Consider the following 17,379-nt stretch of genomic DNA (forward strand, 5'->3'; position numbering starts at 1 on the left):
TGCGAAGCTCTTGGAGTGTTGCCTGGTCGCATGTGGATGGGTTTAAGAATAAACCTCGGTCTGCAGCGTGTTCTGTGGAATCGGTACTTCCTTAAGTGTCATTTTTATAGTGAGGAAAAATCCATGTTTTTGTGTTGCTGTGGCAGCTGCCTTTTGGTTCATCATGTCAGGATGGTTCCTCCTGACGCTAGTTTCTGATGCAATAGGGACATTCTGAAGGAAGTAGTTTCATTGTCACATGAGGTAATGTTGAGGTCTGTGTCATTATGTTTCCAAAGCACATTTCTGAAAAGTTTCCTCACTGGGCCGTTGGCTCCCATGTTGAAGTTTGGTTGTTCGGAAGGAGAGGCCTTTATTGCCCCGGTAACTTAGTCACTTTGGGGAAGGTTCGGGCCCTCGGGGGAGAGCCCTTCAATTCCCTTTGGCCTCCGGAGGGCAGGGAGATAATGAGACATTCTCTGGCAAACCCTCAAGGCCGCCGCAGCTCTCTCTGCCTGCAGGCACACGGAGCGGTTTGCAGTCCGGTTTGCAGTCCTGCCGAGGACCTCAGTGACATCCTGTCGCTGACCCTGTAGTGGGAACTGCAGGGAAATGTAGCCCGTGCGGCTGTCACCAGGTGCCGGGTTCCCTGGGGGCGGAAGTCAGGCTCCTCCTCCTCTTCCTCCTCCTCTTCCTCCTCTTCCTCCTCTTCCTCCTCTTCCTCCTCTTCCTCCTCCGCTTTCTCCCTTCATCATCATCATCGTCGTCGTCGTCTTCATCCTCCAGGGAGGCCATCAGGACTCATTTTCTCTGCAGCCACCTCGGTGCCCTGCGCACACGCACCGCCTCATTTGAACCTTGCCGGGGTGGAAAGTCTGCTGATAACACACCAACAAGTGGTGTTCATGAGGGGTTTTCCAGCGTCCCACACTCAGTAAGCGTTGGAGGGATGAACCCCGAACCCCTGAAGTACACGTTCTTTTATCCCCCTGGCAGTGATGAGAGGTCTGGGGCTGAGACGCTTCTAGAACGGTGAGGGCGGAAGTCCTCACGTGCATGCTGCCCTCCAGAGACCCCTTCCCGGCGCTTGCCATAACCACCCTGTCAGATAGCTGCTGCCCTCCCCGTCTTATAACTGAGGGACCTGAAGCCCAGAGAGGCTAAATGACTTGTCCAAGGTCATAGCTAGTAAGTGGCAGATGAACTTAAGTCATCGTCCTACAAGTGGGGTATTGAACTCCGGTTTGGTTATTCCAGACCTCATGTTCCAAATAGTGGTAATAATGCTGTGTTCTCTCACTTACCTTTTGTTTTCCTTCCCCAGAATCAGGTACTGTGCCTGGCACACATGTGCACTCAGTAGTTTGGGTGGGGTTTTTTGAGCTATAATTAACATATTAGTGTCAGGTATACAGCATAATGATTCAATATTTGCATATATTGGGAAATGATTGCCACAAGTACGAGTCTAGTTAACACACATCACTATACATCATTACATAATTTTTTATTTTAAGTAGGCTCCACACCCAGTGTGGGGCTTGAAGTCACAACCCTGAGATTGAGTCACACACTCTACCAACTGAGGCAGCCAGGTGCCCCCTGGAAATTTGTATCTTTAAACCACCTTGGGGCGCCTGGGTTGGTCGGTTGAGCGTTGGACTTCAACTCAGGTCATGATCTCACGGTTCGTGGATTCAAGTCCCACGTCAGGCTCTGTGCTGACAGCTCAGAGCCTGGAGCCTGCTTTGGATTCTGTGTGTCCTTCTTTCTCTGCCCCTCCCCACTTGTGCTCTTTGTCTCTCTGCCTCTCTCTCTCTCCTTCTAAAAATAAACAACATTAAACAAAAATTTAAGTCACCTTTATTACCCATTTCTCCCAGCTCCCAACCCCTGCCTCTGGCAACCACCAACCTGCTCTGTGTATTTATGAGTTGCATGTTTTGTTTTGTTTTGTTTTGTTTTGTTTTAGATCCCACATGTAAGAGAAATCATACCATTGTCACAGATGGCAAGATTTTATTCCTTTTTTATGGTGAATAATATTTCATTGTGTATGTATGTTACATGCTGTATGTTTTCTTTTATTCAGCCATTGATGGACACTTAGGTTGTTTGTTTATCTTGGCACTTGTAAAAAAATGCTGTCATGATGGTGAGGGTGCAGATAACTTTTCAAATTGGTGTTTTTGCTTTCTTTGGATGAATACCCAGAAGTAGAATTGCTGAATCATAGGGTAGTTCTATTTTTAATTTTTGGGGGAGCCTCCATACTGGTTTTCCATAGTGGCTGCACCAGTTTGCATTCCTACCAACAGGGTACAAGGGTTCCCTTTTCTCCACATCCTCACCAACATTTGTTATTTCTTTTCAGCCATTCTCACAGGTGTGAGGTGATATCTCATTGTGTGATTGATTTGTGTTTCCCTGATGATGAGTGATGTTGAGCATCTTTTCATGTACCTGTTGGCCATCTGGATGTCTTCTTTGGAGAAAAGTCTGTTTATGTCTTCTGCCCATTTTTTAAATCAGATTTTGGGTTTTTTTGCTTGCATTATATATATTTTGGATATTAATCCCCTTATCAGATAAATTGTCTGCAAATTTGTCCTCCCATTCAGTAGGCTGCCTTTTCATTTTGTTGATAGCTTCCTTTGCCGTGCAGAACCTTTTCAGTTTGATGTGGTCCCACTGGTTTCTTTTTGCTTTTGTTGGCAGTTACTCAGTTTTTGAACGAGAGAATGGCTTATGTTGCTAGTACGACAAATTCACATACGTCTCATTAGAAACCGCTTTTCTGGGGGCGCCTGGGTGGCTCAGTCGGTTAGGCGTCCGACTTTGGCCCAGGTCATGATCTCACCTCCATGAGTTCGAGCCCCGCGTCGGGCTCTGTGCTGACAGTGCAGAGCCTGGAGCCTGTTTCAGATTCTGTGTCTCCCTCTCTCTCTCTGACCCTCCCGCATTCATGCTCTGTCTCTGTCTCAAAAATAAATAAATGTTAAAAAAAAAAAATTTAAAAGAAAGAAACCGCTTTTCTGGAAGCCCCAAATGTAACTTTCAACTGAAATCATCAGGGAATATTTGCGGTTCTGGAAAAGCAAGAATTGGCACCCTAACTCAGGAGCCATCGAGTGACTGATGGCTTTATCGGCCTGAGTTCTTTTGTCTGCAGGCCTGCAAAAACCATCATGGAAACCATGTTTCGATATGTTGTGTCAGTCTAATGGATATCATTAATCTAATGAAGTTATAACCCAAGTAATTATTAAATAAATACATATAATCTAATGAAATTATAAAAATTAGAAGCTATTTTTTGTCTTTTTTTGCAGAGTCAACGGTTACAAGAGAGTTTGAAGAAAGTGAACCACATCAAAATCTTGGTACAGTATATATGATTTGATCCATTTTTGAAGTTAATAACTTAACGTCAGTGACTTGGAATGATCTCCAGATCGGGTGCATCTCAGTGGAATTGTGACAGCTCCAGTAAAACCACATTCTTCAGAACAGATTCACGCACCAATGACCTAACTCTACAGAGAGCACAAAGCTAGAGATTTGTACCATATGCTGAACCCCTGTGGTGCTTTTCATATAATCGTGTGTAGTTTTGTTCTGTTAAAATTTAGAATTGCACAAAAATCTAACAAACCCTATTGACTTCCTCTGCCCAGTGATTTTAGAACATTCATATTACTGAAATGAAAAGTCATTTTGTCTCTCATAGTGTTTGGGGCCACTTTTTCTGAAACCTTCTGACACCAGAGTTTTCATTTGCACAGATTGGGGAATAAGGAAGAGATCGAGTGGCCTTGTTTTTTATTCCCCCAGTATCCTCCTAAAATATGCCAGAATCTATCATACATTGCTGCTTAAGGGCAGTTATTAGACCCGGGACGTGAGGATTTAGCAGGGCTAATAACGAAGTATCAGTTCAGGTTTGAATGTTCTCATCTTTTGCCTCGTTATATTTTAGAATTTCAGGAAATAGAGGTCAGATTCTAATTTAAATAAGGCCACTGAGTGTTACTTTGACGATCCTGCAAGATGCAGTTAAGTTTAAAACTAATACTTAAGTTTTTCTGGGGTTCGAGTTGATATAGTTGATTCCATTTTAGTGCACGGTTTGCTTTAAGTGCCTGAGGGGGGCGCTGCTGTGCGTTGCCTTCTGAGTAGGAGCTTGGAGCCTTTTCACTTGGCCTGAGATGACCCAGGTTCTAGCTTGGAAGAGGCGAGTGGCCCATTGGAGAAGCAGAGGGATAAATGTAAGTCAGGAGACTTGGGTTCTAATTTCAGCCGTACCACTGACGCCCTATGATATTGAGTCATTTTCTTTGCTGCCTAAGCCTGTGAGCTCAGTTGTCGGCGAAGGTATGTTGGTTGGACTCCTTTGGTTGTAAACAGAGAAGCCCAAACTGGACTAGCATGAGCAAGATGGCAGGAATCAAGGCGGTGCTGGGCCTGTGGACCTTGTTCCCCTCCCTCACTGAGCCCACTTGGGCTCCTCCTCACGTCCCCTCTGCCCCCCTGTCCTTCTCCAGGCAGGGAGATTGTGCTGGTGCTAGTTAATCACCAGTGGGTTTGGAGCATCTTTGGAAGGCGGTACACAGTCCGGGCATGAGCCCTGCTGCACCCCTCCTTCCCGTGGATGCTCGTCTCCGTAGATACACAGTAACTGGCAAACACCGTGAGGCACTGTGACTCCGGTAATAATTGTCATCACAGCAGCTGTCGTGAAATGCGCACCGTGTACCATGTGTACCACGCGTGGCGCCCAGCACACACGTTCCTTCATTTAACCCTGACAGCAGCCGCCTTCGTATTTGCTCTTCCTTCTACCTGGAAACACTGTTCCCTTCAATTCTTTTCATGCCTGCTTTCTTACCCTTGAGGTGTTCGTTCAAGTACCCCCTCTTCAGAGAGGTCTTCCCTGGCCATCCCCCCTAAAGCAGGCCTACCACCGCCCCTCACTCTGTCCCCTGGGTTTTGTTGTTCGTGGCAGTTATTACTACCTGAAGTCGTATATTTGTTCATTGTCTATTTTTCTTTGTCAAAGCTTTGTAGAGGCAGGGACTTTTGTCTTGTTTTTGTTTCACGGTTTTTGTGTACTGTGCCGGGTACTTGGCATAAATACTGGAGCCTAAGTCAGTCTGATCTGGGAATCGGTTGCAGCGACTGCCGCATCTTTACTGGCGAGGAAACCAAGGCACAGAGAAGTTAAGTGACTTGCTCCTGCCACACAGCTAGGATGGGATGGAGCTGTGATTCACACTCCGAGGCCCGTGTTCTTAACCGGTGGACCAGTCTGTGTCCGGTCAGTTTACAGAAGTTAGCACTTGTCCTCCTTCAGTGGCTTGTGACGAAGGGCGTATCAGATAACGTATGAGAAAGCAACATGAAAATTGTAAGGCACCGTAAAATACAGGTCAGTATTAAATGTCTTTTGTCGCCACAATATCTGTGTAGTGCTTGCATAGATACCGCGTCCTCGGGTTCTCGAGACGTCACTGTGGTAGCGCGGTGTTATTTCCATCTCTGTGTGGCGGTGTGGTCGGGTCCTGAGCCACATGATGGTATGTGGCACAGCCAGGACTTGACCCCGGGGTGTGTGAGATTAGCCGCGTCTGTGCACAGTGGCTCCTTCCGCAAGCTCCCCGGGGGTCTTCTTGCCCATGTAGGCGGCCGGCCCTGGGGAAACCTCGCAGGCCCGAAGCGCCGACCCGCTTCCCCAGCTCACCAGGGCCCGGGGCCGCCTCCGGGGCGCAGGGAGGCCACGGGGAGCCCCTCTGTCCGTGTGTCAGTGTAGGTCTTGTCCGCAGCCGCCACCGAGGCTGCTCTTGTGCTAGCTCGGCGGCACGTGGGCTGCGTCCCACACTCGCGCTTAAGGGGGAAATAGGGTATTTCAGCCTCACACCTGCAAGTCTCAGCCCCGTGCGGCTCTTACATCTCTGCTGTCGTTGAGGCTCTCCAGCTTCTGCTACTTTGACTGTGGCCGTGGTGTGTCCGAGTGAGGACTGTGTAGATCCTGCTTGGTTGGGACTTGTGCTCGTGTAAGCTGAGGAGTCTTTTTTTTTTTTTTTTTAATTCTGTGCAGTTTGCGTTTTCATATATGACCTCCTTCTCCGATCTCACCAGCATAGTGAACATTGTCACGGGTCCCTCTTCCTTCAGCCCCTCTCCTCCTTCCCGCCTCTGCCTCCTGTCCTGGCACCTGAGCAGCCTCTCATCTGTGTCGGCCGTGTTTTCACTTTCAGTGATACCTGCCTCCTTCCAGCGTGTTCCCTTGAGCTCTTGTTAAGTCATTGTTCCCTTTTTGGTCATCCTTTTTTCTTTTTCTTTTTCTTTCCTTTTTTGTTTTTGTTTTTGCTTTTGTTTTTATGCTTCCTGGTCCTCATTTCTCTAAGCACGGTCGTCAGAGTATGTTTCCTTTTGGAGCACAGATTGTGCCTTGTTGCGTCTGCTGCCGGGTGTGTGCTTCACTTTTCATTATGAGCTGCATGTTTTTCTCAAGTGTGACGGGCGAAGGTCCGTCTGTCAATTCCACAGCTTCGGGACTCTTGCACCAAATGGCACGTACGGCCCATGGCAGTGCACACCTGACGTTTCGCTCTGTGGTGCATTTTACTCCCTGTGTAGACGGAGCCTCAGGCTGCAGGAAGCCCTCTTGCTGGTCGGCAGATTGAGCTTTTCTGCCCCTCTTCTCCTTTAGGGGTCCTGGCATGACGTGCGCTCACCACCATCTGCACATGGGCCCGAAGACCCTGGGTGTTACAGCGGGTTTCCCTCCCTGCTCCCCGCTCGCCAGCCCCTGCTCCACTGACGATATTCTTTGTTTTCTTTCTCGATTCACTGTTCTTGTGAGCTTAGCAGTGGTTATGTTGGGTTTTTTGGTTTTTTGGGGTTTTTTTTTTTTGGTTTTGGTATATGTAATCCAGCATTTCAGTCTGCCATGTTGCTAGAGCCAGAATTCTCTGTTTATAACCATGTACAGTATTTCTCATGCACTGACATTTGAGTCCACTGAGCTCAAAGAAATTAGAAACCAAGACTGTATTAGACTATATATAGAAGTCTGGTTACTCAAATCATCCTGCTTCATTCATCCTGACTGAGGTTGGGGGAATGGGCATAGAATTTTGTTGCTTTTGTTTTATTTCCTTCTTGGATTTACTCCATTCTATTTAGATATTAAGGTTCTCCAAGTGTTAAAAGTACTAAGAGAAAAAAAAAGCATTAATAGATTTATGTTTACGTGAAAGTTAAAGGAGATGACAGGTAACACAGCAATCAGCTTAATAAGGTGGCAAATTTGATACACATTTTGCTTGGCCTAAATCACATCCCTGTGTTCCGTTGACAGGTTAACAGCGCAGACCTTGGGCCAGCTCCTCCTGGCTTTGCAAGTTAGCGTTTCCACTATGGAGACATCGCATGCAGAGCCTTGGAAAATAGGCTTTATAACTAGAACTGTTGAGTGCTTACACATCTGTCCCTGTGTGCCATATTCTGTCAAGAACATTGCTGTTCCCTTTGTATCCTGACCCCGTAGTGGAGCTGATGAGCCGCTCCACTGTTCGATGGCGTCTGTGAACTTAGTGCTGGCTTGGCTTCATGCAGTGAACATTTTCGTCTGTGATGAAATCTGCTAATGAAGTTAGTCATTAGTGAAGTTAATGAAGGACGCCTGTCCTGAATATAAGTACCACTTCAGTGATTTAGGAAATACTTAGACTCAGCTCTAGACTGTTTATCTTCATTACCAGCAGGACTTACATCCTGTTTTACAAAGTTTTACAAAGTGAGAAGAAAGGAGTTTTCCTCTTTTTGTTTGTGACTATATAAAAAGTTTCAGGGATACCTGGGTGGCTCCGTCGGTTAAGCGTCTGACTTCCGTTCAGGTCATGATCTCACGGCTTGTGGGTTTGAGCCCCACGTGGGGTTCTGTGCTGACAGCTCGGAGCCTGGAGCCTGCATCGGATTCTGTGTCTCCCTCTGTCTCTGCCCCTCCCCTGCTCACACTCTGTCTCTGTGTCAAAAATAAATAAGCATTTAAAAAATTTTTTTTTCTTAAAGTTTCAGTCCTGCTTAAGTTAGCATAATTTCTAGGTTGTTGAAAGCTTCCACTCTCCCAGCACTGATTCTGGTTCTTCTTTTTCCTCTTCTTTGATCTTTAATGGCAGGCCTCTGTTTATTATTATTACAGTTGGCTCCTGCCTTAATTTCAGTATACCTCTGTCAGATGTCATAATCCAGGACTGTGTTCTCGGAACCGGCTTATAATTATTTCTAGGAATTTTACTAAACCCTTGATTTCTATTTCTGTAGCAACTGAAATTAACATTTGGATTTTACGTGTTTACGAAGAACCTATGCTATCTGTAGCCTGCTTTTCAAACTCACTGTTTCATTTTGCAGGTGTTGGATGTAATGTTAATTGGTAACATCAGATTGTATTTTTCAGGTGGAAGATGAGCTCAGCTCTCCAGTAGTGGTGTTCAGATTTTTCCAGGAATTACCAGGCTCAGGTAGGTGACTTTAAAAAGCATAATTATTGTATTTGTGTCTAAGGGCTTTGGATTTTAAACCATTTCTTTTTTTTTTTTTTTTAATTATTTTTAATGTTTATTTATTTTTGAGACAGAGAGAGACAGAGCATGAATGGGGGAGGGTCAGAGAGAGAGGGAGACACAGAATCCAAAGCAGGCTCCAGGCTCTGAGCCGTCAGCACCAGAGCCCGACGCGGGGCTCGAACTCACGGACCGTGAGATCGTGACCTGAGCCGAGGTCGGACGCTCAACCGACTGAGCCACCCAGGTGCCCCAAACCATTTCAAGTTACATAGATAGTCCAAAATATTTTGACTGCTAAAATCTGCAGTCATCATTTTTTCAGAAAATGTTAATGATTTTCACAAGAATTCTGGTCCTAAGTGCCTTAATAGCATTTTAGTGATAGTTAACTGTGATCAAACCAGTGGTTTCCAAATGCCAGTCCCTAGACCTAGTGCTAGAATGAGTGAAGAGAGACCAGGATGCGTGCGTAGGTACACACACACACACACACACACACACACACAAATAACCTCATGTTTTCACGCTCATTTGCCATCGTGTTTTTAATGTATGTTTACACTGTATTTTAAATTATTTAAAACGTAAACTATGTTAAGCGTAAAAAAGAAAGAAAAGAAAATAGAGATTTGGGGGCTCTACTTCCTAGATACTTTGATTCATGAGGTTGGATCCAGGAATCTCTATTTTTACAGGGTGCCCCCAGCGCCACCAGCCTAGTCCAGGGCACCGTTACTTCTCACCCGGACAGCCGCGGTCCCCACTCGACTGATCTGTCACTTCTGTGTACTGCACATACCCCATTCCAGCCCATTCTCTGCACGCGGTCAGACTGGGCAGTACATGTGGGAATCCATTCGCACCCTTCTGCTGCCCAGACCCTCAGTTTCTTACTATTTCTAGTGAATAAGGTCCAGGCTCAGTACCAGGCCTTGTAAGGCCTATGGAGTCCAGCCCTTGCCGTCTTCTCTGACTTCCTTTTAGGCCACCTCTCCTCTCGATCATTGTGACTTAGACTGGTCTTCTCTGAGTTTCTAGAATATTGTGCCCTTTCCTCGAGCAAGACCTTTGCACTTGCTGTTCCCTTTACCTCGAGCACATTTCCCTTCACTCTTCTTCTGGCTGGCTCCCTGTCACCATTCAGGTCTCCGTTAGGTGCACCTCCTTAGAGAGGCCTTCCCTGTCCATGCTAAGGCGACTCCATCATACTGTATCGGAGTCCCCGCCTTCTTTCATGGCACCAACAACAATATATGGTGATGTCAGTTCTTTCTTTATGGTATTTCTTCAGTAGAATGTAAACAGCTAGATGACACTTCCTTATATCTGGCGTGCCCAGCACACCGCCTGGCAGGAGTAGGCGCCCTGGCCATTTGAAAGGAGGAGAAGTCTGTTGTGAGGCCCGCTTGGGGTGCTCTCAGGTGCTCTGACTTCCCTCGCATAGGGGTTGATAGACTAGCTGGTAACTTACAGTGTTAATTTTGATTTCCTCCGGAAGTTCCTTTAAAGAAAAACTTTGCAAATGAGACTAAGAATTCTATTTGTGAGACAGTATTCAGGTGTTACATTTTCCCCGAGAAAAAAACTGTGGAAGCTTAAATCCCCTCCTGTGGGCGTCTGGGTGGCTCAGTCAGTTAAGCATCCGACTTCAGCTCAGGTCATGATCTCCCGGTTCATGAGTTCGAGCCCCACATCCGGCTCTGTACCGACAGCACGGAGCCTGGAGACTGCTTCATATTCGGTGTCTCCCTCTCCCTCTGCCACTCCCCTACTCACACTCTGTCTCTCTAAAAATAAAGCTAAAAAAACCCTTCTGTAAGATAAACACATGCAAAAATGTTTACTTGTGGTAAAATGTGTACAGTTAAGTAATGCTGCACAGATTCACGTGGTTGTTCAGCAGCCCTCCGGAACTTGTACGTCTTGCAAAACTGAAACTCCACAACCCTTAGACACTCCCCTCCAGCCCCTGGCAGCCACGATCTACTTTGTGTCTCTGAGTCTGGCTACCTTAGGGTCCCCATAGAAGTGGAATCATACAGTGTGAGTCTTTGTGTAACTGGCTTATTTCACTGGATGTAACGCCCTCACGTTTCATCTGTATTGAGCACGGGACAATTTCCTTCCTTTTTAAGGACAGACAACACTACACCTGTATGTACGTACTCATTTTTTTCTATCCATTCCCCGTGACGTCAGCACTTGATTTCTGTAGTATTTGAGGCTTTTCTCCCGGGTTAGTGTTGGGAGCTCAGTGAAAGGGGCTTTGAGGAGCGTGTGTGGAGCTGTGTTTCCGGAAGGTGAACCCTCTTTTCTGTGTTTTGGTGTCAGATCCAGTGCCGACAGCTGTCCCGGTGCCTAACATGGCACCTTCAACGGTCGGCCGGGAGAGACATTCCTGTGATGCCCTGAACCGCTGGGTAAGAACGGGGGCCACGTGCTCTCGTCTGCATCCCAGATGGAGTGATGCATGGACGTGTCTGGGAAGTCGGGCCCGTAGGAAGGATGCTTCTGCAAAGGCACTGGGCTTCCTTCCAGGGCTTCTGATCACATCACTGCCCAGCATGCCGCGCGAATTCCGGCAGGGCCTTGCAGAATCATTCCCTCGGTGACCATTTCCTTGCTGCTACGTAGTGAGGCCGCAGACTACCCGCACGATGGGGACCGCGGCTGTGGTGGGCGCCCGAAGCGATGTCAGGAGGCCCGAGAGCCAGAGCCCCCTGACCACCGGGCACCTGACAGTGTGGACCGAACGCACTGTGCTGTGGCTGCCTCGGGACACTGAAATTGTGCCTCCGGGGTTTTTGTGTCAGGGCGTCCACCACAGCTGTGTCGGTCCTAGCATAACGGGCTCCTGCCCCGCCTCGGGCTTCATGAGGAAGTTAGGATACGTTTGTGCCGTGATATCGAAACAGCCGGAATAAACTGTTTAGCTGGACGTATACGGCAGAAAGGAAATGGTCATCGCAGATTATAGGAAAAAATGCAGGTTACCACACAGCATGTCGAACAAAACGTTTCGCGGCAACGGAAAATATAGAGACAGAACGGGATGGGTATATTATGTGTCAACAGTGGGTATTCTCACTGGTGCGTTGTGGGTCATTTTTATCTTATTCTTTGGGTTTACCCATATTTCCTAGATTTGCCTACAATGAACTTATATTTTTTAGTAATTAAAGACATAAAACTTAGTCTCTTTAAAAAAAAAAGTTGCCGTAAGTAAGAGAATGAGAAGATTCAGGGAACCTCGCCCCCGGGAGTCTCTTGGGTCTGGGGCTGAGCGCATGAGGGGCTGTGGGGAGAGCCGGGAGTCCCTCCGTGCGGGCCCTCGTCACTCTGCCTGTGTTCCCGCAGCTGGGAGAGCAGCTGAAGCAGCTGGTGCCTTCGAGCGGCCTCACCGTCATGGACCTGGAAGTGGAGGGTGTGTGCATTCGGTTCAGCCCCTTGACGACAGCAGCAGGTAACCAGCCATTCTCCACAGTTGTCCTCCCTTGTTCCGGGAGCGACACTGACGTGTCCGTTCGGGTCCATGCTGTGGCCTGGTTTCCTTTCCCTTGTGATACTCTTTTTCTTTGAAGAGGCTTTTTCTTTGCCTTTGGGCTAAATTTGGGTAGACGAGCTTTCCAGCAGAACTTCCCAGAAGTAGACTTCTCAAGTCACTGGAGTTCCTATGTTTTGGCGTCCTGTGGCCCTTCGTCTTCCCTTCCGTGGTTCTCCGGCCACACCTCACGTGAGACTCACCCATGGAGCTTTGCCAGCTGCCGGCGGCCGGGCCCCACCCCGGGGATTCTGGTCCATGGGGCATGGAGCCCACGCGTCTCTATTTTTTAAAGCTCCCCTGGTGATTAGGGCGGACCAGAGAAGGTTGAGGGCCTCCACGTTTAGGTGTTTGGGAAAGCGGTAGAGCGGCAGGTGCGTGGGCTTGTGCGACACAAAGTCTTGGGCGCATATACTTCTGTCGCCGCTTCACGTGTGTGGAATCTTGAGCGAGCTTCTCCTCCAGGACTGTTCCCGCGGCCTCACTGTAGCCGTGTGAAGATTGAAACCAGATCACATGTGTGAAATGTCTCAGGGGGACTCGTGTTTGCCATAGTGGAGTAGGTCTTAAAAATCAGATTAAAAATCTGATTATCTTTTTTTCCAAGATGAAGATTTTCAAAAAATCTTTGCTGTTTTTTCATGGAATGTTTTCAACATTTTTGGAAAGATATTTACCCAAAGACCTCAGTATAGGGAAATGTGGGTAACTGTCCTGCCAAGAAAAGCCCATCATGAAGATGGCCGGTGGCATCCAGATCTCAAAGCTGGGGAGTAGCTGGGTGACGTGGGGCTATAGTTAGGACTGGTGGGAGAGTAGGACGGAGAGGTCAGGGAGTAGGAGGGGCTCTGGGGTGTGTAGCCCCCGGGGGAGCGAGGCTCGTAGGCAGGAGATGTGGGTGAGTGGCCTGGAGATGTGGCACCCCCTGGTAAAGGGGACGTAGGGGCTCGAGGGGCCCTGGGAGCCCGGCGGGGGGGACCATGCCAGGTCTGAAGCCATGCCGGGCTGAAGCCGCTGGCATCCGAAGCAGCACCAGGGGAGAAGCCAGCCGCCCCTGGGGTCATCCCACTTCCGACACTGGGAGACCAGGTGCTGTCGGCCAGAGTGGCACCCTGGTTCCAGGGAGCCATGGCCGGAGAAATCCCTCCCGTGGGACCGGGTGCTGAGCCGAAGAACATGCCAGTGGGTCCGGCGGCCCCCAGGCCGGGCATCACGTACTGAGGCTTAGTGTAGTCACTTGCCACATTGGAGTCGCAAGCGAGGGGCAGCGAGGTGGGCTCCCTGCAGCCCCAGGGGCTCTCGGGCTGTCCTTGGTGCTGTTGTCATCACCCCGCCCTCCTGCTGCCCTGAACACACGCCTGCCAGAATCCCTCTCTCTCCGGGATGCTACCGTGCGTGCCTCTTCGTAGCCTGCGCGAGGAGCCTTGTGCGTAGACTCCGGCGGAGTCCTGGGCCGAGACTAAGAGTTTGCGTCACACGGAGGGGCTGGTCTTATCTTCGGTGCGGGACAGAACGGCGTCTGCGCCCGGATGCCACCTGCCTCAGTCGTTAACATCGATGTTCCCTATGGGCTTAGCGGCTTTTAGGTTACACCTTTGCTCCAGCTCACGGGAGGCCCCGCGGCCGCTGACCTTTCTGACGGCGGAAGTGGGAGCCCTTCCTCCCACTCTTCGCTAACGCCCGGGGTCGTTCTCAGTTTTAGGAACTCGGGGAGAGGACGTGGATCAGCTGGTAGCCTGCATCCAGAGCAAGCTGCCGGTCCTGACCTGCACGCTGCAGCTGCGGGAGGAGTTCAAGCAGGAGGTGACAGGGACCGCGGGCCTCTTATACGTCGATGACCCCAACTGGCCCGGAATAGGGGTTGTCAGGTACGGGTTCGGCCTCCTGGCGGGGTTGACTCTTCTTAGCCGTGTCAAGACTGTTGGCGGGTCATTTTGTGGACCAGCTTGGAAATTGGAGGTGAATATGTGAGGTCACGGTGTTGGTGTCCCCTGGAAATGCAACGAGATGTTTTGGACACGTAGAAAAGCCCAGCGCGGTGGCGGTGTGGCCACCCTCGCGCTCATGAAATAGTTGTCGCTGTACTTTCTGTGCCGGCTCGCAGGTTACTGGGGAGACCATACAAGTGCACAGCTGACGGACAGTTACTACTGTGGGGTACGGAGCAGCACGGCTCCCTAAGACCGAGAACCAGCTTGCCGGTGGGCCACGCCGCTCGGTCCCCTGGAGTGCTGCGTGTACCCTTAGCCCTGTGCCTGCTTTCCTCTCCTTCCAGGAGGGAAGGCCCCTAATTGCTTGGCTTTTTTTTTTTTTTTTCTTTTTTTAAAAGAGCTAGCAAGCTAGCACAAGTAGGGGAGAAGGGCAGAGAGAGAGAAAGAGAGAATGAATCTTAAGCAGCCTCCATGCTCAGTGCAGAGCCCGATGTAGGGCTCAGTCCCCTGACCCTGGCATCGTGACCGGAGCCAAAATCAAGAGTCAGGTGCTCAACCGACAGCCACCCAGGGGCCGTAAGACTCCGTGATTCGATTACAAACGATGAGGCTTCCAGATCTGGCCTGAGCTTCGTGGACTGGAGACTTGTACCTTCCTTGCTTTGAGACGCTCTGAGTGGCTCCTGTGCCCATTTGTCTCACTCACCTTTGAAAACTTCAGTAGCTTATACTCTACCTGCAATCCTGTGTCTGAAGAGGCATTTGATCTTTTAGACTGAAATACTGTTATTTGATATTGTTTGTAGGTATGAACATGCTAATGATGATAAGAGCAGTTTGAAATTAGATCCGGAAGGGGAAAAAATCCATGCTGGACTCCTGAAAAAGTTAAATGAACTGGAATCCGACCTTACATTTAAAATGGGTAACTACTACTTTTATAAGTCCACTATGAACTTCCAAAGGCTGTCTCCTAACTGGCTTAAAGGCCGTTGGGCTCGGTTTCCTTGGAAGAAATGATAGTTGAGTTCTTTCTAGAGTGAGCTAGCTCCCTTCCCCTTCTGCAGCCTCTTGGGGCACCCACGTCCTCATTAGTATCCTTGTCCTCACCCCATAAGGGAAGTGCCTTTGTGCGCGGTCATGCCATTGTACAGGAGAGTGGCCCCAGGCAGCCTTCTGACCGAGGACTTGGGAGCCAAGGCAGGCGGTGGTCTCTTCCCACAGGCACGGAGTACAAAAGCATGAAGAGCTGTATTTACGTTGGGATGGCAAGCGACGACGTGGACATTTCTGAACTGGTGGAAACCATTGCGGTCACAGCCCGAGAAATCGAGGAAAACTCAAGGGTCTGTAAGACTAATCTGTGCCTCGTTCCTCTCCTGGGTCTTCTCTGGGCAGCCAGCTGGGGTCACGAAGGAGGAAGCTACCCTCAGAAATACGTGTTCATTCCCAAAAAGTGCAGAAATGGTTCCAATGAGCCAAGCATTGTACCAGGAATCCAGAACCCCCCGAGCATTTGACGCAGTCCCTGCCCTCAGTGGGCTCGTGGCCCACTGTAGCCAAGTAGGATGGCGAATGCCGTGGAGAAGTTAGGCGTAGCTGAGCATTTGGGGAAGACGCAGTGGCATCTGCCTGACGAGGTGAGGGAAGACTGCAGTCGCAGCTGGACCCGGGGCTGCGCGAGGCACGTGTTTCGGATGACAGGACTTCCCGCCAGGGATAGACCTGCTTCTGCTGGCCAGCAGGCATGGAGACCTAGCTGGTGGACGTTCTGCAGACCAGACATGTGAGTCACTAGGAATCACTCAGGAGCAGAGGAGGGACGACAGCGGGATGGGTCTGAGGAGACAGGCATGCGTGGTGGCCCGTGGCTGCTAGGGAGGGGGAGAGCGGGAAGTCTGCCATGAGGCCGAGGAGCCGGCTTTATCGTTGGGTGGGCTTCCTGAAGTTTCTCCCAACCCGCTGTGTCACTTCTGATCCCATTTCCATGACTGTGACGCGTGTGTCTCTTTTCTGTGGATGTGACATTGAAATCATTGGGCAGGTGGTTTCTCTCCTCCTTTTCCTGGCAGATGGGGCCGGTCACCAAGGTGTCTCCTCCTTAGCGGGGCATTTTGTCCTCTTGTGTTCGCTCGCCGGTTTTACTTCGTACCCTGGCATCCAGAAGTGTAGAATTCCGTTTACTGACAGTTTTGAAAAGCGTCCCCGGTGCTGTGTTAATAGTTCTTCTAGGTCCCGGGCAGGAAGCTTAGACAAGTAATCCCTTTCTCGGTCCTACCACAGCTTCTGGAAAACATGACGGAGGTGGTTCGGAAAGGGATTCAGGAAGCTCAGGTTCAGCTGCAGAAGGCGAACGAGGAGCGGCTGCTGGAAGAGGTGAGGCTGGGCAGCAGACTCGCAGGGGGCGTCGGGGGCGTCAGGCCGGGAGCGGGCCGGCGGGACACTCACGAGCGGTGGTTCTGCTCTGCAGGGGGTGCTGCGGCAGATCCCTGTCGTGGGATCCGTACTCAATTGGTTTTCTCCGGTACAAGCTTCACAGAAGGGAAGAACCTTCAACTTAACGGCAGGTAGGACCGCCGCCGCCCCGGGTCCCGTTGACCTTGTGAGTCGTGACCGGGTTCCCGGGATCCCCCACTCAAGCCAGGAAGCCTGGTGCGCGCGCGCAGCTCCTGCTCCTCCGGGGCCGCGTCTGTCTCGGGAGGCCTGGTGGGTCTGCCCTCTTCCGCCGCAGCAGCCGTGGCAGCACAGAAGCAGGCCCCCCCCACCTCCCGCCCTGCCCCCCATCCGCAGCAGACCCCCCTTCCTGCGGGCCTGTCTGAACGTGGCCACTCAGCTGTCGGGACTCTCCAGTGCCCCTGGCGTCGTGTTCAGTGTTGGGTGTCAGTACTCCCTGCCGTCCCCGTGAGTGCTTTGCCCCAGGAAGGGGCTGCTGTGGAAACGGGAGGTGACAAGATTGTAGTCCAGTCTGTAGCCCTGGACCGGCTCATTTCGAACCAGGCACCCCGCAAGGAGGACTGGTTGCTGGGGTTTGGGGACAGTGACGTGCGCCTCCAGGTCCCCTTCTTCCCTGTGTTGGGGGGACAGTTCCCTGCACGTGCCCCCTCCCCCCCCCCCCCCCCCAGGAGACCGTGAGCACACATGAGTGTGACAGAGGGTCCGTGTCGCTCCGAGCGCCCGCCGTCAGCCAAGGGCCGTCTGGTCCCTGCTGCTACAGTACCGCTGCTACAGTACCGTTCCCACCGGGGTGTGGTCCCCAGGCACGCGGGGGCCACGCCGGAGCTGAGTGTGCCCAGGACACCTGGGGACGTGAGGGTGAAACGCACCGGCAGGGCTGGGCCTCGCGAGCGCGGCCGCG

General features: G+C 50.5%; 1 protein-coding gene across 7 annotated transcripts in view; it reads left to right on the plus strand.

The window, feature by feature from the left end:
* The window catches only part of PDXDC1 (pyridoxal dependent decarboxylase domain containing 1), a 107,554-nt gene that overhangs the window by 87,704 nt on the left and 2,471 nt on the right, over window positions 1–17,379 (plus strand). For all 7 annotated transcript variants that reach the window (XM_047838700.1, XM_047838701.1, XM_047838703.1 and 4 more), the window contains 9 exons: window positions 3,312–3,362; window positions 8,444–8,507; window positions 10,884–10,972; window positions 11,910–12,015; window positions 13,790–13,961; window positions 14,831–14,949; window positions 15,249–15,370; window positions 16,308–16,400; window positions 16,495–16,591. In XM_047838700.1, the coding sequence (XP_047694656.1) occupies window positions 3,312–3,362; window positions 8,444–8,507; window positions 10,884–10,972; window positions 11,910–12,015; window positions 13,790–13,961; window positions 14,831–14,949; window positions 15,249–15,370; window positions 16,308–16,400; window positions 16,495–16,591 (913 nt within the window). The remainder of the gene's footprint in view (window positions 1–3,311; window positions 3,363–8,443; window positions 8,508–10,883; window positions 10,973–11,909; window positions 12,016–13,789; window positions 13,962–14,830; window positions 14,950–15,248; window positions 15,371–16,307; window positions 16,401–16,494; window positions 16,592–17,379) is intronic.

Source organism: Prionailurus viverrinus, chromosome E3, assembly GCF_022837055.1.
Source record: "Prionailurus viverrinus isolate Anna chromosome E3, UM_Priviv_1.0, whole genome shotgun sequence".
NCBI classification, from domain to species: domain Eukaryota; kingdom Metazoa; phylum Chordata; class Mammalia; order Carnivora; family Felidae; genus Prionailurus; species Prionailurus viverrinus.